General features: G+C 39.0%; 1 protein-coding gene across 1 annotated transcript; it reads right to left on the bottom strand.

Moving 5' to 3' along the window:
* Positions 1-1,016: 1,016 nt before the first annotated feature.
* LOC122638580 (nudix hydrolase 2-like) lies at positions 1,017-15,186 on the bottom strand. Its single transcript, XM_043831445.1, has 9 exons — positions 15,000-15,186; positions 13,961-14,190; positions 11,667-11,732; positions 11,117-11,254; positions 10,355-10,432; positions 9,909-9,959; positions 9,759-9,793; positions 2,703-2,811; positions 1,017-1,360 (listed from the first exon to the last, which is right to left on the bottom strand). The coding sequence occupies exons 1-9, from the start codon at positions 15,157-15,159 to the stop codon at positions 1,157-1,159; spliced, it is 1,071 nt and encodes a 356-aa protein (XP_043687380.1). The 5' UTR covers positions 15,160-15,186; the 3' UTR covers positions 1,017-1,156.
* Between the last annotated feature and the right edge of the window lie 10,846 nt (positions 15,187-26,032).

Genomic DNA, 26,032 nt, shown 5'->3' with positions numbered 1-26,032 from the left:
AAAGGTAAAGAGACCCCTGTATTAGTGCGGGGGTAAATGAGAGTGCTCTCGCGGAAGCATCAACAGAGTAATTTAGTGCATTTGTGTGTCTAGGTGCAAGGGCTACACTGCCTTTCAAAGTTCTTTTTCCCATAATATATTATGCACATCGGCATACCAGTTCTTTTTCCAAATACATATTATGCACATAAGCATACCAAACCTATTTCTAATTATATAATAAATTGTACAAATAGTAATCAAACGAGTATAATTTGTAGACCATAACATTGTCACAAAATGATTTCTCAAAAATAGGTAATAAATACAAAAACAAATACAAATCATACCAAAGAAACCCTAAAAAACAAAGAGTCCTTTGGGTGTGGGTTTTGGCTAATAAGTTAGAGAGATTTTGCAGGGTTTAATAGTCAGGGTATCATACATAAAAAAAAAAAAAAAAAATTGTTGTACAACCATCCAGGTTTTCTCTTTCCTTCAATTTTTTCACATAATTGTGAGATGGATTTTTAAGGGATTTGCTTCTGGAAAACAGGTTGCTTTTTCCTATTCTTCATTACTGATGACATCCAAACATGTTTATCCCTACATTTTCCCTCAAATTCACTTTCCCTGAATAGGAGGGAAAGCAACAGAAGTACGAAACATAGCATTAGTTCAAGAAGTTGAAGAAATTAGATTCTGGATCATCCCAAAAGCAGAAAGAAGCTGTCCAAAACATGCGACTAAGCACCAAATGTTTTAGCATTGCAGCTGTACTGGACTTGGGTCATTCATAAATCATATATGATGAACAAGGGGTAGAGAAACAAATATTAAATGAATGTTACAAAGAAAGAAAAAATATTAAATGAATGTTAAAAAGAATGAAAAAATATTAAATGAATGTTAAAAAGAATGAAAAAATATTAAATGAATGTTACAAAGAATGAAAAAATATTAAATGAATGTTACAGAAACAACGATACATCAGTTAACATTGTAATACAACTGATATTTAGGAACAGAGAAATGTGGGCGCCTACTTTTATATGAACTGTGGGGCGCCCCCTCCCATGCTCCCATTGGCTTGGCGTGAGAGATTCCATCCAAACTCAGCGGCGTGTTGATCCCCTACCCTAAAAAAAATTTGGACAATACTCTTTTCTAGGAATGGTCACAAGGATGACCGGGGCTGGTTCAGATCACAGCTGTTCAAGTACAAATTAAATGGCTTTTCTGAAAATGCTGATCTAGTAAGCACCGGAGAAAATCCAGCATACCCTTTATCAATCTTCGAAAAGCAGATATCAGCCAAGAACTTTGCTAGATTATGATTCTGAACAAATGGTTGTGCTGCATAATCCTCAATTGGCATCCACTGGAAGAACAAAAAAAGAACATGTTAGGAATTCTCATAAGCCTTTTTATGGTTTATATATCCTTTATTTCTACACAGGGAATACTTTCTTCAACAGAGGATAAGTTATCCTTCCAGTGAATGCAACACATGGCAAATGAAGGATCAGAGAGCCATTTTTAGATAGCTCCACTTTTCATTAATCATTTTGGTCAAAGATTGACAGACTGATTTTAGCCTTTTCTAGTGCAATTCTCTTTATCCTGGAAAACTACAACATTACCAGTCCACTGTTTATAAGATGGATTTTGAAAACAGAATGGAGCTTGAAACAGCCATGGGAGCCATTCAGGCCAGACAGCGACCCTATCTTACAGGATGCTGAGTTATAAAAAATGATAAATTATGAAGAGATAAAGAGAGATCCCAACATTCAGAATACCATTTCAATTCTCTCATGACTCCTGACCATCCCGGACAGAAAACTTCATTAATGGTAAAAAAATGGAACTTTTAGTGAACCCCTACAATATATCATGCTCCATGCATGACCCAGGTGTTCCTCTGCTATTTCCTATTATTCTTTGCTTGGGTAAGGTACAATTGTAGTCCTGTATGTTTGGTGAAACTACAAATCCTCATGTTTCAAAACCTATGGTCGGGAAATCTAGCGTTTGGGGAAACTATGATCAGGGTTCCTCTTTCAGACTGATGTTAGTCCAAATCCTGGAAAGGCTCACGGGATTTTTAAATTTTCTTGAATATGACTGTTCTACCCAGTAACCCAACCAAAACAATCCTCCAAACTAATTACAACCATGATCAGAGATAATAACCACGGGTCTTTGTAAGAATAGAAACAATGGTATGGTCAAGGGCCTAACTAGTTAGGAGATTATTGGACTGTGCAAAATATTCATCTTCAAGAAACATGGAAGTCACGAGAAATGTTCTCACGACTTGCACTTCATTCCAACTCGCCCAGTGGAGAGGGTGGGGACTCTCATAGTCTCCCCAAACTTGAGGGACCCCAACTGTAGTTTCTGAAACATGAGGTACCAAATCATAGTTTCAAACAATAGACCCTGAGTGAAATTTAAGTGCTACATCCTATTCTTCTTTCTCCCTTCTCTTTTATCAAAATTGAAAAGTGGGGGGGGGGGGGGGGAGGGGATCCATAATTATGGCCATTGTAGCATCAAAATCTTCCCCTTCCAATCCCCTCCACGTAAAAAAAAAGCTCCAATAAGTCCCAAAAAAGATTAATTATTCTATTGACAAAATTTGGAAATACTTATTTCATTTTGCACGGAGTGAGGTCACTGTTTTTGGTTAGATCTGTAAATTGTAAACTATGAATTACCTGTGCTGCCTCAATCTCTACTTCTTGCTTCTGGATGTCAAAGGAGTGGGGCCGCAACATGCAAACAAAGAATAAATCTGACTTCCCAAAAAATGCCTGGTGACTTTGCCTGTAATAAAAGAAAAATCCAAAGCACTGATCAAAAGTGGGTAAGAGATGAATATTGATAACAGTCTATATAACCTGATGAAGGAAACCTCAGTGACTCGCCTCCAAAGCACTCTCTCTCTATCTCTCAACAAAAAAAAGTGTGTGCGTATTCCTTTCAACTCTCACTCTCAGGATACAGTCAGTTGCAGTCATTCTCGTTCTGGAAATTGGTGTCAGAGCCAAAAATGAACTTAAATCATCCTACCATATGACAGGAAGTCATGATGTCTGTGCACATGTGCACACAGACACTCAGAATAGTGAAGTATATCTAGTCTGTCTGCACAGGCATGGAAGTCTAGTTGAAACTCAAAGGTAGATCGAATCTGGTAAGAGAAGAGTATACAGCAAGAAGAAGAAGAAGGAGAGAAGAGATGAGAAGAAGAGAAGAGAATGGGAGAATCGATTGTGTGTGTTGAGAGTGATTCTCAACACACATATTGGCTTCATTCATTAAGTCTTCCAAATTACACAAGCCTCCCTAGGGAGGTAAGGAGAAATAAGGCAATAAAGTAAAAATACAACTTAGTCATGTCTTATAACTAGACAATGACAGAACTACCCCTATACAAGATATTCTAACAACTCTAACACTCCCCCTCAAGCTGGAGAATAAATGTCATACATTCCCAGCTTGCACAATAGAGTATTAAATAGGCTAGAAGAGAGACCCTTGGTGAAGATATCTGCTACTTGATCAGTTTTCACAAAGGGAGTACAAATGCACCCAGAATCCAACTTCTCTTTGATGAAGTGACGATCGACCTCAATATGCTTGGCTCGATCATGTTGAACCGGATTATGGGCAATGCTTATGGCAGCTTTGTTGTCACAATAAAGTCTCATTGGCCCTTCAGTTGCAAAGCTCAAATCGTGAAGAAGTCGTTTTAGCCATATAAGCTCACATACTCCATGGGCCATGGCCCTAAACTCGGCCTCGAGACTAGATCGAGCAACAACTGGTTGTTTCTTGCTCCTCCAGGTAACTAGATTACCACCCAAGAAGGTACAATACCCAGAAGTAGATCTCCTGTCAGAGACTGAACCAGCCCAATCAGCATCTGTGTAGCCTTCAATCTGTAAATGGTCATGCCTGGCAAATAAAAGGCCCTTTCCTGGACAGGATTTCAAGTATTTGATGATGCGATATACTGCATCCAGATGTCCACCCCTGGGAGCATGCATGAACTGACTCACCACTCCAACTGCATAAGAGATGTCTGGTCGAGTTAGGGAGAGATAGATTAGTTTCCCAACTAACCTCTGGTACTTGCTTGCATCTATAAGAGAAGAACCACATTCATCACCAAGTTTATGATTCGGATCAATGGGGGAAGTAGCTGGTTTGCACCCCATCATCCCTGTCTCTTTCAGAAGATCCAAGACAAATTTCCTTTGGCAAATGTTGATCCCTTTCCTTGATCTAGATACCTCAATACCCAAGAAGTATTTTAAGATTCCAAGGTCTTTGATCTCAAACTGTTTAGCCAGATAAGACTTCAATCTATCTATCTCAGCAACATCATTCCCAGTCACCACAATGTCATCAACATAGACAATGAGAGCTGTAACTGTACCATTACCTCTCCTGATAAACAAGGTGTGGTCAGCTTGACTCTGGGAATACCCATTCTTCAGAATGGCTTGTCTAAATCTCTCAAACCAGGCCTTAGGAGACTGCTTTAGGCCATAAAGAGCTTTCTTCAACAAACACACTTTCCCTTCAGCTGAGGGACACTTAAAACCAGGTGGAGGCTGCATGTACACAACTTCTGCTAAATCTCCATGAAGAAATGCATTCTTCACATCTAATTGGTACATAGGCCAATCTTTATTGGCTGCTACTGAAAGAAGAACCCTGATGGAGTTATGCTTGGCTACAGGGGCAAAAGTCTCCTGGTAGTCAATGCCATACACCTGACTATACCCTTTAGCAACCAGCCGAGCTTTGTACCTTTCCACTGTACCATCGGATCTATACTTGATTGTATAAACCCATCTACATCCAACTGGAGTTCTCCCCTTGGGAAGATCAACAAGTGTCCAAGTATTGTTCTTCTCTAGAGCCACCATTTCCTCAGTCATTGCTTGCATCCATTTTGGATTGGATAAGGCCTCTGTGACATTTTTGGGAATAGAAGAAGACTCAAGAGCAGTGGAAAAAGCAACACCTGTAGGAGAAATGGAGTTATAGGAAACAAACAGGGCTATGGGATTAGTACAGGTTCTCTTCCCCTTTCTAATAGCAATGGGAAGATCTAATTCAGAAGGAGAGGAATTACCTGACTGAAGAGGATGAGACTGAGGATGTGGATCCAAAGAGGGGTTTTGGCAGGGTCGCTTGTACCATGGTTGCTTCCCTTTTTCCTTCAACAAGCATTCACCTCTTGTGAATACACCATCTTCTTTAAATCTTATCCCCTTGTATTCCTTTTGTCTGCTAGCATCACCATCACCAATACCATCAACATCAGCATCATCCACAACATCCACTTCTTTATACTTTCCAATATCAAATAGAAATGGGGAAGTAGAGGTAGGTAAAGGAGATAGGAAGGGAATGACATCCGCATTCTGTTCACTGCTAATACTCTCCCCCTGAACAGAATGGCGAGGGGAAGAAGAAAAAAAAAGGAATAGACTCAAAGAAGGTGACATCTTTGGAGAGAAATCGCCTTCGGGAAGAAGGATGGTAGCACTTATACCCTTTAGTGGAATCAGAGTAGCCTAAGAAGATGCACTTGAGAGCTTTGGGATCAAGCTTGGTGCGGGCTGATTTGTTGACATGTACATAACAAACACAACCAAAGACGCGTGGAGACAAGGAAAAAACTGAGGATTGAGGAGAAAGAAGAGCCAAGGGGGATTTGGAGCCAAGGAGTGGACTTGGCATCCGGTTAATAAGAAAGGCAGCGGTAAGAAGGGCATCAGACCAGAAGGTCTTAGGCACGTGCATACCAAAGAGAAGACCCCTAGAGATTTCCAGCAAATGGCGGTTTTTGCGTTCAGCCACCCCATTTTTTGTGGGGTGTCAACACAAGCCGATTGATGGATGATGCCCTTATCGTAGAAAAGAATTGTTGGAGCCCCCATACATGTACTCACCCCCTTATCGATCTAACAATTTTGATGTGAGTACCAAACTGAGTACTGATAAAGTGATAAAACTCCTTAAAAGCATCACAAACATCACTCTTTTGTTTTAACAAAATAGTCCAAGTAGACCGAGAATAGTCATCCACAAATGAAACAAAATAACGAAAACCAGATAAGGAAGTAGTAGGAGAAGGCCCCCAAACATCAGTATGAACAAGGGAAAAAGGTGCAGTAGATCTATTACCACGATAGGGATAAGATGTGCGACAATGTTTAGCAAAAATACAAGATTCACACTGAAAAACATAAGATGCAGGAAAGGAAGTAAACAAGTGGGGTAAGTGTCTCCTCATAACAACAAAAGAGGGATGACCCAAACGTTGATGCCAAAGCATAACAGACTCCAAAGCACTCCGGTCGTGCCAACCACAAACATAAGCTGCAGCAGTAGATTGAGCAGGTGACTGTGGCTCAAGAAGATAGAGTCCTCCTTTCTCAGTCCCACTGCCAATAACCCTCTTTGTCTCCAAATCCTGAAAGACACAATAAGAAGGAAAGAAAGTGACACAATAATGTAAGGATTTGGTTAGGTGACTCACTGATAATAGGTTAGTAGCAAAGTCGGGAACATGAAGGACGACTCAAGGGAAATAGAAGGAGTAACCCGCACATTACCCTTACCAGAGACAGAGGAAAGGGAACCATCAAGAACCCTTACCTTGTCCCGGCCGAACAAATGGAATAGGAATCATAGAACCGGGACATACCACTACGCGATCGGAAGCTCCAGAGTCAATGATCCAAGCCGATGCGTAGGGGTAGCAGATGAGACCGCAGAGTCGAGGCGTTAGTCAACCCTCCGAGCTAGAACCAGAGGCGACCCTCCAAGGTGAGACATCAACCGACGTAGGGCTGCAATATCATCCCGTGAGAGGGAATCGTGAGCAGTCGCGGTCCAGGTGGCTCGGACTCGATGTCACGTAACGAGCCATAGCTCCCCCTCGCTTGCCTCCACGGGCATGAGATGAACTACCACGCATACCAGGGGGGCTGCCCATGAAGATCCCAGCACCGGTCCTTGGTATGTCCAAGCTTGCCACAATGGTCATTTGTATCTCTCACGGCCTTTCCCCCACTTTTCCAGTCTTTTTGGGAACCTGAAACAAGAGCGCCTCTCTATTGATGGTACAATATCCATAGTGGTCCTCCGGTTTCCTCACTTTGCAAATAATCGCACACATCATCCGTAGATGGAAATGGAGACCTCCCTAAGATTTGCTGGCGAAGGGGCTCATATTCAGAGTTAAGACCACCAAGCAAAATAAGGATCCTTTCCTTTTCTTGGCTCCTGTAGACTTTTGCCTGATCCTCAGCATTGGACAACTGGAGATTGGTATAATGATCATACTCCTCCCACAAGCTAATAACAGAGTTGTAGTACTCAGATATACTCCTATCACCCTGTTTCATATGAATGATTTTTTGGAGAATTTGATACACTTTCGTGGAATCTCCAACTCTATCAAAAATTCTGGATACACCATCCCAAATATCTTTAGCAGTCTCCTTACTCATAAATCTCCGACCTATCTCAGGTTTCATGGAAAAGATCAGCCAAGTCATGACAGTGGAGTTTTCAGTCTCCCACTTGAGATAACCTGCATCAGTAGTAGCAGGAGCTGTGATAGACCCAGTAATGTACCCCAACTTCCCCCTACTACGTAGAGACAACTTCACGGAACGGGACCAATCCAAATAGTTGGTATTGTCCAACTTCACAACTGAGATCTGGGTGTTGGGGTTATCAAAGGAAGCCATGGTTGGGAAACCACCACTTGGGCTGCCGGCTGTAATTGGTCCACTGACCTCAGAATCTTGTCCAGACACAGTGGACATAATAGGCAAATACTTCAACAATCAATATAAATTGTTTGCGCAAGTGGGGAGTATACTCAACCCAAAACAAGGAGACAGACCAATACAAAATATGGTCCCAAATCAACCAAACCACAAGACTGAGGCCAAGCCTAAAAAACAGCAAGCATATGAAGAGCAAAAACTTGTATAACTCAAACCAAATTCTGCTAGTAGCCAAGAACCTTTAGTCCATAATACCCAATAAGTGTATCAAGATGTAATACTATCACATTCAGCCATCCAATACAGCAGACCTCACAAAAACAGAGCAGCCGATACCGTGTAGCAAGAAAAAAAAAGAGTAGCAGTCCTCGACCCTCCACCTTCAAGGGCAGGCTCTTAGGGCTTCAAAAAGCACTCCCATACGACACAAATGGGACAAGTTCCAAGGTCATCCAAGCTGCCAAAGGCAGAATCGAAACAGAGACACTCCTAGGCTGGCGGAAAAACAGAGCCTGGTTTCAAGTCTTCAAAAACATCTAGCAGCAAGGCAGCATTTCTTTTTCAACAACCAAGAGCTTTGGGGTCTGAAACAACACCCCTAGGCGATGCAACTCCAATAGGTCTCATGCCAAGTTGTGGAGAAGAGAAGGAGAACCAAGAAGAAGCTTCACAAGCTGGCGGTAACTTGCCAGTCTTCCTCCATTGCTTCAAGTCACCTTCAGCAGCTCTGAAACTCTCTCCAACTTAGGGAATACCACTCCCAAGACTGTAAGGAGTATAGGTTTCACATATACAGCCTCCAATGGAACCCCCTTTACATTTATAGGGTTCCAAAGAGAGGAGAAGATGAGGACTGAGCGCAGCCGACTCTCAAACCAGAGATGTTGGCTCTGATACCAAGTTGAAACTCAAAGGTAGATCGAATCTGGTAAGAGAAGAGTATACAGCAAGAAGAAGAAGAAGGAGAGAAGAGATGAGAAGAAGAGAAGAGAATGGGAGAATCGATTGTGTGTGTTGAGAGTGATTCTCAACACACATATTAGCTTCATTCATTAAGTCTTCCAAATTACACAAGCCTCCCTAGGGAGGTAAGGAGAAATAAGACAATAAAGTAAAAATACAACTTAGTCATGTCTTATAACTAGACAATGACAGAACTACCCCTATACAAGATATTCTAACAACTCTAACAAGTCTGCCATGGCAGCATTTCTTCCATGTGCTTGTAAATTTAGGCTGTCTATCTAGTCCATGTTAGTAAAATAAAAAGTGAGTCAGTACCTCACCTCTTCCTGTATATTCTGCTTGGCATTATACAAGTGTCCAAATGCTCCAATTATAGAAGATTGATACCGCTCCTTCCCATACATTACTACATGGGGTTTGGGCATGTGTGGGTGGGTGTATATGTATGAGCCCATCTTTATCCACATATTTCATTTGTTAAAAGACAAGTAGTGCTGCTCTATATGGTTAAAAAAACTGCTGATGTGAATGTGATATCTCAAAACATGCTAGTGTATTCCATATATCTCAAGATTACTGACAGCATGACAAGGCAGGAACAGTGAGGCACTGGGAGGGGCACCAACTGACCATCCCACTTGTATACGTCTTCCCAGACAATCACCAGATTTCCTCAACAGTTAGATCAGATGGATAAGGTAATCTAATCACAATGGTTTTGACCTAGATAGGAGATATTCTATGTGTGATTCCACCTTATTTATTCAGTTCAGTAACTACACAGTAATACCTGTAGACTTGTCAAATTGGATCCTCAATATGTACTTCAGAAGGACAGATATATTGATCCAAGATATTAAGAAATACAGGCACTGGGGAATAGGATTGTAGCACTGTAAGAAAGGAGACATCTAACCTTCTTAAAAAGAATGACACTTTCAGTTTAAGCATATAAAAAACAATGAGAGGTTAAGCCATCCTTACCTAAACGCCAGTACTTCAACAAATTCTGCATCAATCTGCCACATGAAGAAAGGTAAAGGCTTTAGCAGGATATAAAATAAAACCTTATACAGAAATACTACAATTGAAAATTTATTTGATGCTCAAAATTGCAGATTTTTTATTACTTACTCCTGTCTCTTCTTTAACTTCTCTTACTGCTGCCCTACAAATATTTTCACCCTGATGAAAGATGTCAGTTAATAGTGAAAAAACAGCATATTTCTTAGGTCTCCATCTGGTTGCAAGTAAAGGGAAATGAAGGGCACTGAAATTAATTGAAACAAAAAATGGAAATTCTCTACAATCATTATTGTGTAACTAACTTAAAATCTTAGAAAATATGGTACCAAAACTTTTCGAGTTGATACTTATTTTTCTAAATCCAAAGAATATGATTGAACAGTTAAGTAAAAACTAACTATTAGATTAAAAAATTTTAAAGTTACACAATGAATGTTGGTAATGATTAGAAAAATTTTCATTTCATTTTGTTTTAATTTCATTTCCCTTCACTTCACATCCGACCACATGAAGCCGAAAAGAAAATGGAAGATTATCAATCTCGAGGTACATACCTCATCAACAACTCCAGTAGGGAACTTCCAAACACCTGTGGCTCCGAACGTGTCACTTTTCTCCTGTACTACCAGCACCTACCAAACAGTGGAATTCGGGGATCCAAAATTAGGAGGCCATCGCAAGGAGGTCACAAATACCGAGGGATCTTATAAAATCTGGATTTGATACACACTAATTTAAAATAACAGAGCCCAAAATGAGGACATGGGCTGGTAAAACCTATTGTACAGAAAAGATAGATTTGTGTGAACGAATATGCTGGTACTTAAGCAAGTGGAATATTCAAATCAGTACAGATGGGAGGGAAGAATTCTACCTATGAGCATTATATAATCAGATATTAGGGAGGTTGATACCATAAAAAATAAATTTTATATTATTTATATGGGGGAGCATTCTCTGTGGGGGAAAGCAGGGGCCACGCACGTAAGGCAGCCAATGAGAGCATGCGCTGGCATCTCGAGGGCAAAATTTCTGCCTCTCAGGGGGGTGGGGCGGTCATTTGCCCCCCCACTGTGTCTGGGTGTGGCACACACACACACAGAGAACATTTTCCCTATTTACATACATTTAGAATCTAGTCATAACAATCAGGTCCATAAAACCCTTCTGAACAGATAGGATAGTTACAATAATCCAATCAAGTGTTTTAGAGGATTTTCCAGTGCACAATACATATTAAAGAAGCAGAGAGGTCACCTTGAGTTTTGTGTTGATTTAATTAAAATACTGTGAGACAGAAACTGCAGATGTAGTACCTCTCTTTTATCATTTATCACACAAGCACCGACACCAACTCGGTGTGAGGCATTTGCAGGTATAGTATTGGGAGTTTCAGGAATCCAATAGACAAGCATCAAGTATTTTGCCTCAGCATGGTGGTACCGGAACCCCTCCTGCAAATTGTAAACATGAGTTGGTAAAATATAAAGGACGTATCAGTATTAAAGGACCAAGTCTTCTCCCCCTCTCCTTCCCCCCCCCCCCCACCCAAAAAAAAAAAAAAAACTACAGTAAACTCTACATTAGGAAGTACAATATGTAATTGAAATCAGCTTTTATCTTAACAGTATACTTTACATTTAGAATACAAAGACAACATATAAAAAAAGAAATAGTTATTTCAGCAGCAACTTTGAGAAGATCTATTGAGATTAAAGGACCAAAACAATTATATGACTAAACTCTGAATACTTAGTAACTTCTCTGCAAATGTAAGCAAAATATCAAAAAAACTAGTTAAATAGAGCGTCACAGCATTAAGATGATTTAAAAAAAAATGAGAAAAAGACCAATAAATTGACATACCTTAACAGAAGCTTCAACAAGATTTACGAGTTCAATGGGCAATTTAATCCAAACACCTTTCTTACCCTGCAGAAATGTATCAGAAATTACTCAGTATTAACAACAAACGTAGGACATTGTAGTAGATTGGAGCCATGAAACACAGACAATCTATGTCTTTAAGGACAAACATTAACAACACATTTTTTTTTATTTTTTATTTTTGAAGCAACAGAAATAAGCAAACTTTCAGGTTCTACCACCACCAGTCCTGCAAAGAGTAATTCTCGTCTCATGGCTCAAACACTACAGAACACATGAGATACTTAACAATGATTTTCAAGCAACAAGATTTGGCTTCTTACTTGCAGAACATGCATTTTACAAAAATACTGGACAGTGTGGCATGGACACAATTTAATGAAGCCAACCCTAGGTAACCAGAGCATTGAACAGAGTGAAAGGAGGAGCAAGGTTTGCTAACTTTAAAGGGTCAAAGGCCAGAAGCATCAAAAGTTTGGAGCATGTTCAGAGCACACACGTGTATTGATTCATTCAACAATCGCTCTCTCCTTTTCCCATGGTTCTCTCTCTCTTCTACTTGGCAGTTACTGGTTTCAGATCTTGGTTTGCTAGTCTTTACAGAGGCGTTTCCATCCATCACCAATATTTCATTTACAGACATGGAATAAGGGCGTACCAGTGGACGAGGCTCCTACCACTGTGGGGTCTGGGGAGGGTCATAATGTACGCAGCCTTACCCCTGTTTTTCAGAGAGGCTGTTTCCAGACTCGAACCCACAACCACTTGGTCACAATAGAGCAACCTTACCATTGCGCCAAGGTCCACCCTTGTTTACAAACATAGAATGACCTTGTTTATTCTTTCCATTGACAAAACCAGTATGACCAATCATAAGTCCATTTTGTAAGCAACATTTTATTCAAGCAAATACCAAGCAAAGTTAAATTAAAACTGTTTAATTCCAGATTACCGTTAAATGGGGGAAAAGAAAGAAACCCCTGATAACTAATATAATCTGCAGAAACTTGACTAAGCTTCATCGTTTTCAGCTCAAGTCCACTCCAAGCACTAGAAATCTAGAATACTCAAGATTCCTTTTGAAGGGAGGAATAAAGAGGTTGTGTCCTTTTCTAATGGTATTAGGATGCCTTACTGCAGTTAGGTTCTTTCTTTCAACTCTTGATTTGCATCAGCTCTTGGTTCTTTCAACTCATGATATGCATCAGCCCACTGATATTAAAACTCCTCAAACCTCATTTTATCCAATATCTCACTGATGCCCAATGGAGCAGACTTTTGAACGTTTTATTAGACACTTTGGTGTAGAGTCTTCATTTCTTCAAATGTAGTTTGTTGCACTCTCTCTAATCTCTATATAATCTAACATTCTATGAACGAGGAGGTCAGATGCTCCCACACTCTGCCTCTGTTTACAGAAGCTTCAACAGTTCAACACCCCCCCCCTTAACAAAATTATCAAAAGGAGATGGATGTTCAGGACAAACTTTTGGCCTTTCCTCAAGAATCTATCTTGGATGCTATATAAGTTTGAACGTGAAAGGAAGGCAGAGAAAATACGAACTGTTTCCGTGCAATGATACACCAGTTTTGGGTGGAACTTAGCTAAGAGTGTAAAAAAAGACTACTAAAATGCAAAACAAGCACAGTCACAATACTCAAAGAGAGGTCACCAAAATATAGAGTTGAACAGTCAACCCTCACCAGCTTCTCTTTTGTTATAAGGTGTCAAAGTTAGCTAGCACAGACCCAAATCAGAAACATTATGGAAGAGCTCATAGTGAAGAAAGAAATGTCTATGAGAAACATGAGGATATGACAAGACAGGTAAAATGGCTTAAGTAAAGTCAATTTGCATCTTTTGAGCTTGGACTATTTTCAACATTTTCCAAATGATTTCCAGATTAGGGACTAAAGTGTTTGTATATATTGATAGTCTCAATGTCATACAAGCATTGATATCAACTCCACAGGGGAGGGCACATGGTTTTTCTCTTAAAAATAGAGCTAGCTGAATGAACATGAAGAGTTCAAGGAATTTGATGTACACAAATGTGAGAGGCTAAAATGTCTGCAGATGTCATCACTTTGTATTGCGATCAATATAAAGATGTCATGAGTAATTTCATGAATTCCCTATCAATCTCAACAAAATATTTGAAAAGAATGCAAGGGATATTAAGCTGTTAACCTGAACTTCACCGTTTGAATAATAGTTTTGCCTAGCCATCAGAATAAATACAAAAGAGAAAAGAATTTGATTGGAATAAGACCTCTTGCCTCCATTTTGACATTGAAGCTCTAAGAGTAGCAACAAAGACTTCAGAATCCAATGGGTCCTTCATGTCTACAATGACACCTCCAAATTCATCCGCAACTCCATGAAGTAGCTCAACCGGTTGAGCACCATTTTCAGATACAACATGTCCCATGACTGCAGAAGAACTTACAGAAAGTGACATGTATCTGATATTGAGTGGATTCACGGGTTTATCCTTGAGACCTAAAGTTAAAAAAGAAAATTTATTATAAAAATGGAAAATAATGAATGAAAGATGAGCCCACAGTACATCCATACTAAATATTTAGCTTTCTATTCAGTAATATTTTTTGGATTAATGCTAATTAAGCACCAAATCCATATTCATGATAAACAAATTTAAAAAAAAATCTTAATGCTTAATATGGCCCCTAGACTGGAATAACTCCATTTTAATTTTTAACAACCAGGACATTGAGCATCTGCCCATTTGCGAGAAGATTTTTATGCAGAGAAAACAGAAGCTTAAAAGCATAAATTTCCAAAGTAAAAAACCAATGAGGTAACATTCGGCAGTAAGCAAGACAGCAAGTCAATCATAAATGCTCTTTTCTTTTGGCAGTAAAATGAACAGACAAGAACAGATCCACTTAATAATGTAAATTTGAAATCAAATAAGAACCTGATATAAGAGTATGAATTCCAGTGGAAATTTTAGACCAGCAAGCGATTACAGTTATAAGGTTAGGTCTAACAGTAAGCAAATCAAGTATAAATCATAGTCTGTCCAAGAACAATAAACAGAAAATTCTTTTGCAGTAACATCAACACGCAGTCATACGATTGCCTCAATTATGCACAACTGGACTTGATTAATTAAGATTATAAAGCATGTCAATTGCAAGGAATTAGTGGAAGTATATAACCAGAATGCTCCATACAAAATGCGAGATCGCATGATAGATTAAGGAAGGATACAAATAAATTTCATAAGAAACATCACAAATTAAACAAGAAGAACAGAAAATGAAGGAATACATACAAATAGATACCTTCGGAAACACCAAGACGGGAGTTGACTGCACTGAAACGGAATTTCCTTTGAACGCCGGGAGTCATCGGGAAAGACAGTAAGGAGCTGTGATTTGAGGAAACACGTAGGCTTCTGGATTTGAAGCAGAGCAATGAAGATCGCGAAAAATATCTGAACATCTTTTCTTCAAATGGAAATGATTATAGAAAACTTTAACCACCGAGAATTTATCATACCTCCAAGCTTTTACCTTTCCTAGGAACATGTTCGTGGGTTCTGGGTTCAAAAGACCTTGAACTTCGAACTTTGAACTTTGAACACACCGGAGAATTTACGCGGCAAAGATGAATTATGGAAAGCAGAAATGGTCTTTGTTACTGCAGAAGAAGAGCAGTTTGCAAGTTTTTGAGTTTGATAAATTTCCCATCCCTATGCGGTTTAGATTAAGGTTTTTTACAATTACCACCCCAAAATCTTTACTATCTATTATTACCCTCCCAAAAACTTTTAAACAACTGTTACCCCCTCTGATGCATACTAACCATTAACTGATCCCACCGTTACATTTCTGTAACAGTGGGGGTTAGTCGCGACAGTGTGCTGTTGTCACAAGTTTTCTAGGACCAAAATACCCTTTTGGGGTGATAATTGCTATAAATAAAATAAAAAATAAAAAATAAAAAACCATCGCCGTCCTTCTCCTTCTTCTTCTTCTTCTTCCTCCTCTGCAACCCCAAAAGGTGAAATATCCATTTTACCCCTTACTTGAAACCATCACCTGCTCAGGCTCCGGTGGCCATTACCAGCGGCATCTCCCTATGTCCCTTTCCTTCTCCGACTCCGACACCCCTCCCCCTCATCTGCTCAGACTCTCCCTCTCCGTTCCGCCCTGAAAACGTTGGCTGCTCAGTTCTCCAGCTTCACCCTTCATATTAACGGTAAGGGGTAATTGGATATTTCACCTTTGGGGTTGCAGAGGAGGGTAATTGAACAGTTTCCCTCTATTCATATCTTGGTAGGAATTGGATTTTAATCGATTTGCACGTTTTTAGGATTTCATTTTGGGGTTTATCTGATCTTTATGCTCTAATTTCATTACCAGATCTAATGCTAGGGTTTTTTGTTTTTTTTTTGGGTGAAATAATGCTAGGGTTCGGAACAAAGAAACATGTATGATGGAAGATGAAAATTGGGGGTATTAGTTTCCCTCTTGTCAATTGAGTGTTTGTAGATGGAAAACAGCTTAGCAGAAGAACCTGATATCCCTAGAATTTCAAAAAAACCGAGATCTTTGGATCTTCAAAGCCTCTATGTTGAGAATTCCAGAGGTTCCGTGGAAGGGGCCAAAGATAGGGTCCTAAAGAGGAAAAGGAAGTCTCCGTTGGAAAATGTGGGGTCAAGTTTGGGGCATGGGAAGAGGGAAAGGAAGAGTTGGAAGGAGGTATCCCTTCGTAGTTTTGAACCGACTGACAAGAAGAGTAGAAATAGTTCAAATGTAGTAAGTGGTAGTGGCTTGAGTTTGGGATCATCCGCATTCAACAAACTGCCATTAAAGTTAAGCCGCTTTGTTTTACACCAAAAGACTCGGGAAGAAGAAGAATGATCATTCCCTAGGGGTTGGGAATCAGCAAAATTTGAGTAGTTTAAGCGTTATTTCTACCAGTTTGGATGATAAAATCCCAAAGCTTCCTCGAGGTTTGTCAAGGCGAAAGAAGTTTCAAAGTAATCATGTATCAGAACAGGTGGGAACTTCCAGTAGCAAAGTCAGTTCATAAGGAAATGTGTGATGGGTTTCACCTTTGGGGTTGCAGAGGAGGAAGAAGAAGGAGACGAAGGAGGAGGAGGAGAAGGACGGTGATGGGTTTTTTTTTTTTTTTTAATTTTTTATAATTACCACCCAAAAGGGTATTTTGGTCTTAAAAAATTCGTGACAATGGCACACTGTCACGACTAACCCCCATCGTTACGGAAATGTAACGGTGGGGTCAGTTAGTGGTTAATATGCATCAGAGGGAGGTAACAGTTATTTGAAAATTTTAGGGGGGATAATAGTAGATAGTAAAGATTTTGAGGTGGTAATTGTAAAAAACCCTTTAAATTATTTGAATTTGAATATGTGACGGTTTAAATGACTAATAAATCAAAAAAACTTCGATCGAATCGAACCGATCCATATTGGATTGTTTTGGAATGGAATATGACAGACCAGCTGAAAATCAGATCACACCGAACGAACCGATTTCTAAATCGAAATCGAATCAAATGAGACCGATAAAAAAATGATTTAGTATAAAGTTATGAATAAGTGAATTGATTATCCATTGATTTCAATATTAGTGAGAATATTTCTGATTGCAAAAGGATTTGTTATAAATTCAATGACTATGCGGTTATGAATAGGGAAATTGATTTGTAACAATTCTTCCATTGATTTCCTTATTCACTATATAAAATTAATTAAGACATTCAAATGAATGATTTTATAACATGATTCATTTTATGATTTCAATATTAGTTATCTTCTCTCTGAATAGCAATCCATAGATTATTTATAGTGGTTATCTTCGAACAATCTCTATGTGGAATGTAAGATTTCATTGTGATTCAAACTTGAAAACAAACCGATCAAAATCGATACTAATCCAATATTGAAAAACCAATAAATTGATTGAAAAAATGAAGTTTATTAACAAATTAGTTTTGGTCTCAATCATTCATAAACCAAAACTGATTCAATTCGATCGAAACTAGACCGGACCAATTGTTTGACACCCCTAATTCCACCCATCATCATTTGTCCTCAGTAGAACAAATTGTAGGAATATCTCCCACATGGTTTATGTTAGAACCATTTATCTTTTATTTGATTATAATCATATGGGAGAGGGTTCTTCACACTACCGTGTGGGGAGGAATATAATTTGCACACCACACCAATGGGTGTCTTATGGTATCCATTATTTAGAATATGTGAGAGAAAATAATTAAAAACTTGGAAACTCAGAACGATATCGTGACAATCATTTTCTCTAATCATATTAAAAAAATGGAAAAATAATGTTGTTTGGTTGCGTGGTTCATTCGCCAAGACACAGTGACATACAAAATTACCACTCAAATCCTTCTGGAAAAAAAAAAAAAAAAAAAAAAAACTCCATCTCTTTTGATACTCCTGTGCATGCTCTCATTGCCCTACTTTGGTGCAGGGCTACACGACCAAGCTGCAACTTCTTCCCCCACCCCACCCCACCCCACCCCACCCCCTCCAAACCAAAAATTTAATAGAAAGACTACATCCATTTGAGGGAAATTGAGGTTTTCCACTATTTCTTGAAAAACTCTTTACACCAGTCTCCATCTCATTCTATAAAAAATAAACAAATAAATCTCATAGAATATTACTCTTTGTTTGTTATTAAGGTTTTTCAAACAAAGACAACATATAGGAAAACTCAAAACCCTAATCCTCACACACAATTCTACATGTAATTGACCTAAAAATCGACCACAATTATATTGGATACATGTAATTGACCCAAAATCTGTCCCAAATACAAATACAAGTACAAACCAATTACAATTATGTGGACTAGCATAATACAACCCAACATAAGGACAATCCAAGTGTCCTATTATATGGTCATCACCAGTGATGAAGAGATTTCTCAACTCCATCGGTGAAGTAAAACATAGTCATACTTTTGCAGCCACTCACAATAATTAAACTCCAAACAAAAATGCACTAATAAAAAACAACAAGAACTCAATCTTATACCAACTAAATGGGATAGGCTATGAAATTTACTGATAAAATGACATAAAAAGTTACATGCCTTACTAGAAAAAAAAAAGAGAGTGGTTTTTTTAAGAGAGATTTTGTAAAAGCGAAAGGAAAAAAAATTTGAGGAATGTGGGTATTAGTGTATCACTGTAAGGGTGTCGATGTTCATTCCAAATCAGTCGATCGATCAAAACCAATTGGTTCAGTCTGGATTGAACTATACCGAACTCTTATCAGTTTTGTTTTTGAGTTGGGTTTTATGGGATTGGTAGAAATCAAAATCAATCCGAATTGATCAAATGCACTGATCGAACACAAAAGATAATGGACCAAATCCAATAAAAAACCGAAACTGAACCAATAGTAACCCAATAAGAAACTGAAAACTCTTACAAGTTTCTCATTAATTTCCATATGTATATATTGTAAATCCGAAACAGGAATGAACCGAACCCAGTAGTAGCCCAATTACAAACCAATAACAAAAAAAATATGATAAAAATCGATCCAAATCGAATTTAAAAAAAAAAAAACAAAATTGAAACCTTCTTTAACGGTTTAGTTTCGAATTGGCAGATTGGCATAGTGATCAACCAAAATCGATTCAATCCGCCTAAAACCAAATCGAACCGACCACTTGACACTCTTATCTTGCACCACTGTTTTCACACAATAGTGAGACGAACTTTTAGGGATTTGCTTTTTTAAAAAAGCAGTTTTTTTTCCTACTTATTGCATCCAAACATGTTTATCCACACATTTTCCTTCAAATTCACTTTCCCACGAAGGGAGGGAAAGCAATGAAACGCAACATTAGTTCAAGAAGATGAAAGAAGTTGGATTCTGGATCATCAAAAGCTGTCCAAAACATGCGCAGTAAGCACCAAGCACTTTAGCATTGCAGCTGTACTAAACATTAGGTCATTAGTAAATCATTTATAAAGCACAAGGGATAGGTCCAAAGATAATATGAGGAGTGAAAACGAATTGGATGCCTTTGGTTTAACAATAATTATGGTTTAACCAAATGGTAAAATAGGGTTCATTTAGCCAACTCTGTTTGGTTGGGAGGGGGGGGGAGACAAAGTTGGCTTTTATATCTGTGGTCTTCAATGCCTCATTAGTTATTAAATATTGTCACACACTTGGATTTTTTAAATTTTTTTTTTTACTACTTGACAAACTCTAATTGAGCTGAAACTTAACATGTGAGCAAAAGACCTTTGAGTTTATCTCTCTACAAAATTTCTTCCCCAATGAAATCTATTATGTCATATAAATAGGAAGGCCATCCATAGATACCCTAAAGACAAGCATATCCATAAAACCATCTCTCATAGCCAAATTAATTTCTTCTATTAATTATTTTTAGGTGAATTATTATTGTCACAAAGGTCTGTTATTTTTTCAAATATCACAAGACATCTATTCTACCATGTAGATAGATGATATGTTTATCTATTTCGGTCATAGGATATAGAGGATATGGTATAGATTAACCACATGTCAAATTTTAAAATCTAATTCAATCAAATATCCACTTTTGTACTGTCACATATGTGGTATATATCAATGTGTTGCGCCCAAAATTCATGTGGGTGATGTGGATGTCTTACAAAAGTTAGAAGACACAGAAGCGGCCCGGAGCGGACTCCGAAGGGGGACTCTTCAATGCCTAAGTTAGATTCCGAGCAACAGTAATAATGAGATGGGAGTACAAAGAGAATAGTAAGTTGTTGAGTTGTAGAATGACTGAACTTGGGTCCCCTTTTTTACTATATAAAGGAGAGGCAGTTGCTAAGACGGTTGCAAGATTCTGGCGACAGTTGGCGTCCCTCCATGTTCTGGAATTTCGCATATTCTTGTGTAGGTGGCAGAGCAGAGTTGGTAATCCTTTCAATTTAGGAAACGTGTCCTATCCACTCCTGTACTAAGTGGGGTTCAAACCTCAAACCACCTTTGATAATGGCGGGTTGGTTCTTTGTACGAAGACTGAGTCCTACCACCCTTCATTGACCTCTTGCCACGTGTCATGTACTCGTTAGAAGGTTGATTTTTTGATGTATCACAATGCATAGACATTCATGTGCACTCTCCCAACTCTGAGTGAGAATTTAAATTAATAAAACCCTAAAAATAAATAACTCATATTTATTTTGTGATTTTCAAAAAGCATCACCTGACCTTAGGTTCAAAAATTAGGAATTGGGATCAGCTTGTTCTTGGCCAGAATTGAATCGTTGGTAATCAGCTATAAAACCCTAATCTAATTACCCGTACAAGATCAATTCTGATCCAAAGCTGATTCTGATCCTGTTGCACGGATCCTTATATCCAATCCAAATTTTCAAACCCTGTGATGAGCACAATTCTAATTTCTAAGACGATACGACGCAAAGTCGCAAAACAGGCCACGATGCAACATTGTTGTCCTTTCATCAAAGTATCTTAGTTGATTTTTTGATGTATCACTGATTCACTGTCGTTGACTCGTTGTCCATTTCAACTTGAAATCACAATTATTTAGGACAAGGAAGTGCCACATTGCACGCTACAATGTGTTATGTAATCGTGCACCTCAAATTCATGGAGCCTGGGATTGGATTCCTACAGCGCTGGGGCTCGAAGATGTGCGGTGTAACACCCGAGCTCGACACATGGCTGAGGTGCCTTTTGGATGGCTCAGATGGATCGCACGTCTGATTATGCTGCACATGTGATGAAGAGAATGATTTCCAGCTCGATCATCGTCAGATGTGTGCATTCATTCGAGCCATCCGAAGGGCACCTCAACCACGTGTATAGCTAGGGTGATGCACCATTCATCTTCTCATGCACCCCCACGCTGTAGAATAGCCCAATTCCCTGAAAAGAGGCACAACACAGAATACAGAGAGAATCATAATGTCGAAAGTGTCAGAAGGAGAGAGATCAAGAATCATGATGTCAGCTATGTGTTTTTTTTTTTTTTTTTTGATAAAGAACTTTTATTAACGAGGGAACAAGGTTCCCGTAAGATCAGCATACAACAAAGGAGATATGAAGAAGGGGGGATGGGAAGAACAAAAAACACTTCTTTGGTCAGCAACACCTGAGGAGGCACGACGGTCAGCTACAACATTAGTTTCCCTGAGAGAATGATTGAAATAGACCTCTTCAAAGTGAGAAAGAAGAAGAAAAAAATCTTGAATAACATGCGCTATCCTCCAAGGAGTTGCCAATGAAATACCGCTTAGAATGTGAACCACTTGGAGGTTATCGCTTTTGAAAATAACTTTCCTGAAGTTGAGGGAAAGAGCAAGCTGCATGGCCCTCCGCATTGCCTAAGCCTCTGCAACAAGAGCATAATTCCAGCCGATTCCATCTTAGAAACAACATAAGAAGGATGAATTGGAGTCTCGGCAAACACCCCCAATCCCTGCATAACCTAGATTCCCTTTGATAGCTCCATCAACATTAAACTTCACCATAGAATGTGGCGGGGAAATCCATCTGACGAATCAAGGCAACATTCTTCTGGTGAAATGGAAATGAGTGATGGCATCTTTAGCTCCTGAAATTGCCCTAAGAATGATCTCCCTTTGATTAAAATTCTGATTTCTAAAGATGAAATCCCAATACCCAGTCCATATGTTCCAAATGATGCTGTAATAAGTCGGAATCATAAGAATGTTGTCTCTGTTGCAATTATTCGGCTTCTGCATAAGCTCCAAAATCAGAGAAAATATATTGTGACCTATGGCTTGAGTTAATAAACCGTCTTGATGCCAAAGTTGTTGAATTTGAGGACAACCCAAAAACAGGTGGTCTGATGACTGAAGTTGATTATGGCAGAAGGGACAATAAGGATTTAAATTGAGACCTCTAATGTTCAATAGATCCGGCAAAGGAACTTTTTGATGAAGAATCTTCCAAATGAGGTGTTGTGCCTTGGGAATAGCCGGGAGGTGCCAAACCTTGAGCCAAAAGGAATTAGTTGAAGGAATGTAGCCATTGATTGCAATGCTATAAGTCGATGCCACTGAGAAGATACCATTTGAAGTTGCTGCCCATGTATATATATTTATTATTATTGGGGAAACTAAGAATAGGAATCGAGAGAATTCTGAAAGCAATGTCCGGAGGCCACCAATGAAAGATCAGATCCCGCTTCCAAGAGTTTGTAAAAGGATCAATCGAATCTACCACCTTTCGAGGCGCTTCAAGGGGGAGGGGAAAAGGGGCTGCCAAAGGGGGTTGATCGGGTATCCAAAAATCAGTCCATGGATCGATCAAGAGCCCATTGCCAACTCTCATGAAAAGACCTTTGCGAATAAGATCTCTTGCCGAGCAGATAGATTTCCATCCCAAGAGCTGTGGAAGGACAGTTGGCATTTAAAAAGGAGGTATTAGGGAAATATTTCTCCTTCATGATCCTTCCCCAAAGAGAAATAGGTGATAAAAGAAGCTCCCATGCTTTCTTGGCTAATAGTGCTTGATTCATGGGTGCAGATAATTTCACATTCAAGCCTCCAAACCTTTTTGGCTGACAGATTTTTTTCTATGAGACTGTAGGAACCATAGACTTGCATCCATTTGACCAAAAGAATTCCCTACTAGTGGCATCTAGTGTCTTGTGAATGGATGAAGGGAGCTTGAAGCAAGACATAGTGTAAAGAGGCATAGCATAAAGTATTGATTGGACCAAAATCAGTTTTCCTGCTGGGCTCAAGTATTGTGTTTTCCAATGCTGTAGCTTGTTTGACACCCTTGAAATCAGATCTCAGCAGTGATTTTTTGATAACTTACCACTAATATAAGGAATGCCGAGATAGGTATCCAGAGACGTAGTTGGACTGATCTGAAAGAAGTCTCTCAGTTGTCTTTTCACGGCTGACTCCACATTAGGGTTGAATTGAGCCCTAGTTTTATATTGATGGCTTGACCAGAGAATTTGCAATACTCCTCTAAAACCCTATTAAAGGCTCTTGCTTCCGACATTGAGGCTTCTCCAAATAAAATTAAATCGTCAGCAAAAGCCATATGAGATATGCTTTCTCCACCTCTTTTAATTTGTAAACCTTGAATGTGCTTCTCTTGTTGGGCAATGACAAGTTTGGTAGAAATTAAGAACCTCAGCACACAAGACAAAGAGATAAGAAGAAAGAGGGTCACCTTGTCTGAGACCTCGGGTTGGATGAAAGAAAGGAAGAGAGGAGATCCATTCAATAATACTCCCAATTGAGTATTTTCCACGCAGAACATGACTTGTTGAACCCATCTTGAATCAAAACCATAATTAAGGAGGGTACTCCTCAAGAAGCTCCACTCCAGTCGATCATAGGCTTTATTCATGTCAATCTTGATAACCCTTTTCTTCCTCTTTTAGTCTTCTTGATTTTGTGAAGAAGCTCATGACAGAGGAGAACATTGTCTTGGATATGCCGACCCTTGATGAATCCGTTTTGATTGAATGAAATGATCTGATTCAAAATAGGACTTAGTCTGTTGACTATAATCTTGGAAATGACCTTATATAAGAAATTGCAAGGGTTGATCGGTCTGAATTCAGAAACTGATTATGGATTATCCACCTTGGGAATGAGAGAAATAAAGGTTTGATTCATCTGAAGAGAGAAGGCACCATTGTGAAAAAAAACTTTTGACACAATTGATTATATCCTCTCCAATCACCTCCCAAGATCTATGAAAAAACATGCCAGAAAAACCGTCAGGCCCTGCAGACTTGTTCGTCGGCATAGACATGACTGTTTTGAGTATCTCTTCATGAGTGACTAACTTGGTAAGAGAAGCATTATCCTCAGAAGTAATTCTCCCTCTTATAGGAGCCATGTAATTGTTGTCCAACCTAGGATTCTGCGAAGTGTAAAGACTCTTAAAGTAATTGAAAAACTCTCTACCAATGTCAGTTTCATGTGTTAATGTGAGGCCATTAACATTAATAAATCTGATGACGTTTCTTGACATCCTCTCAATGGTGGAGAGATGGAAGAATCTAGTATTTCGGTCCCCATGTCTTATCCAATCAGATCTGGATTTATGTTGCCAAAGGATTTCTTCTTGATGAGTAAATCTTTTAAGGATAGCCAGATGACGCTTTTCATTGAGGAACCAATCGTCGTTCCTGAGATGAGGAGCAAATTGATAGATTGTATTAAGGATACTCTTAGTTTCTTCAATTTTGCTGAATATGTTGCCGACCTGGAACTTGTTCCAATATTTCAAAGCACTTTGAGTAGATTTAAGTTTACATTTCAAATCTTGAAAGAAGGTGAGCCACAAGGTGAGCCACAAAAGGAATGAGAAGTCCAAGAGGAAGTAATCACTTCTAAAAACCTTGGTTCAAGCAACCAAAAAGCCTCAAATCGAAAAGGACGTCTTGCCTTGGATTTCTGGTTGTCGATTTGTAAGATAATAGCTTTATGATCAGACGACGCCAGAATTTCAACAATTACCGAAGCATGAAGATAAAGACTGCTCCAATCAGCATTTGAAAAATACCTATCCAATTTGGCTTCAATTCTTCGATCACCAAATTGACGGTTATCCCAAGTAAAATGAAGACCAATATGGGGAATTTCAGCCACACAAGCAAGATTGATGAAATGATTGAAAGTTGACATTTGAGAGTTTGTTAATTGCTTTCTTCCAATTTTATCCCCAATGTCAAGATATGAATTCCAATCTCCAACTAGAACCCACGGATTATGGATGAAAGCTGCAAGATGAGTGAAAGAATCGAATTGAATTCTTCTGACATTCTCCACACAGCTCAAATAAACAAAAGACAATGTCCAAGAAGAATTGATATCAGTGAAGAACAAATCGGCATGAATGCACCAATCATTTTGCCACAAAATGGTTACATGGACAGAAGCACTCCACATGAGAAGGATGCCCCCAGCTCCATTAATCACAGGAGTACATACGAACTGATCAAGAGCTAGAGAACGACCAAAACTGTGGAGATCAAGGCTGGGCTTTTTAGTTTCAGACAAAAAACACACAACAGGTCTATGCTTATTCACTAACTAGCGGATCTCCCGCTTAGTCGAGGGTCGACCAATTCCTTGACAATTGAGAGCTAGAACCTTCATATTACCCCTGGTGACTTTTTACGGCCAGTCACCAACGCCTCAGAATCGATCACCATTGCTGAAAGCTCGACAGTCCTTGAATTTTTTGAGGATTTTCCTGCACCAGCAAGGAGTACTTTCATGAAAGCTTTCTTCTAGGGCAGAATGTGGAGGTACCCAGTCTTTAAAAAACCC

The sequence above is a fragment of the Telopea speciosissima genome, chromosome 9 (genome assembly GCF_018873765.1).
Source record: "Telopea speciosissima isolate NSW1024214 ecotype Mountain lineage chromosome 9, Tspe_v1, whole genome shotgun sequence".
Lineage (NCBI taxonomy): Eukaryota > Viridiplantae > Streptophyta > Magnoliopsida > Proteales > Proteaceae > Telopea > Telopea speciosissima.
Note: the sequence above shows the minus strand (reverse complement) of the source record. Positions and strands in the feature narration are given on the sequence as shown.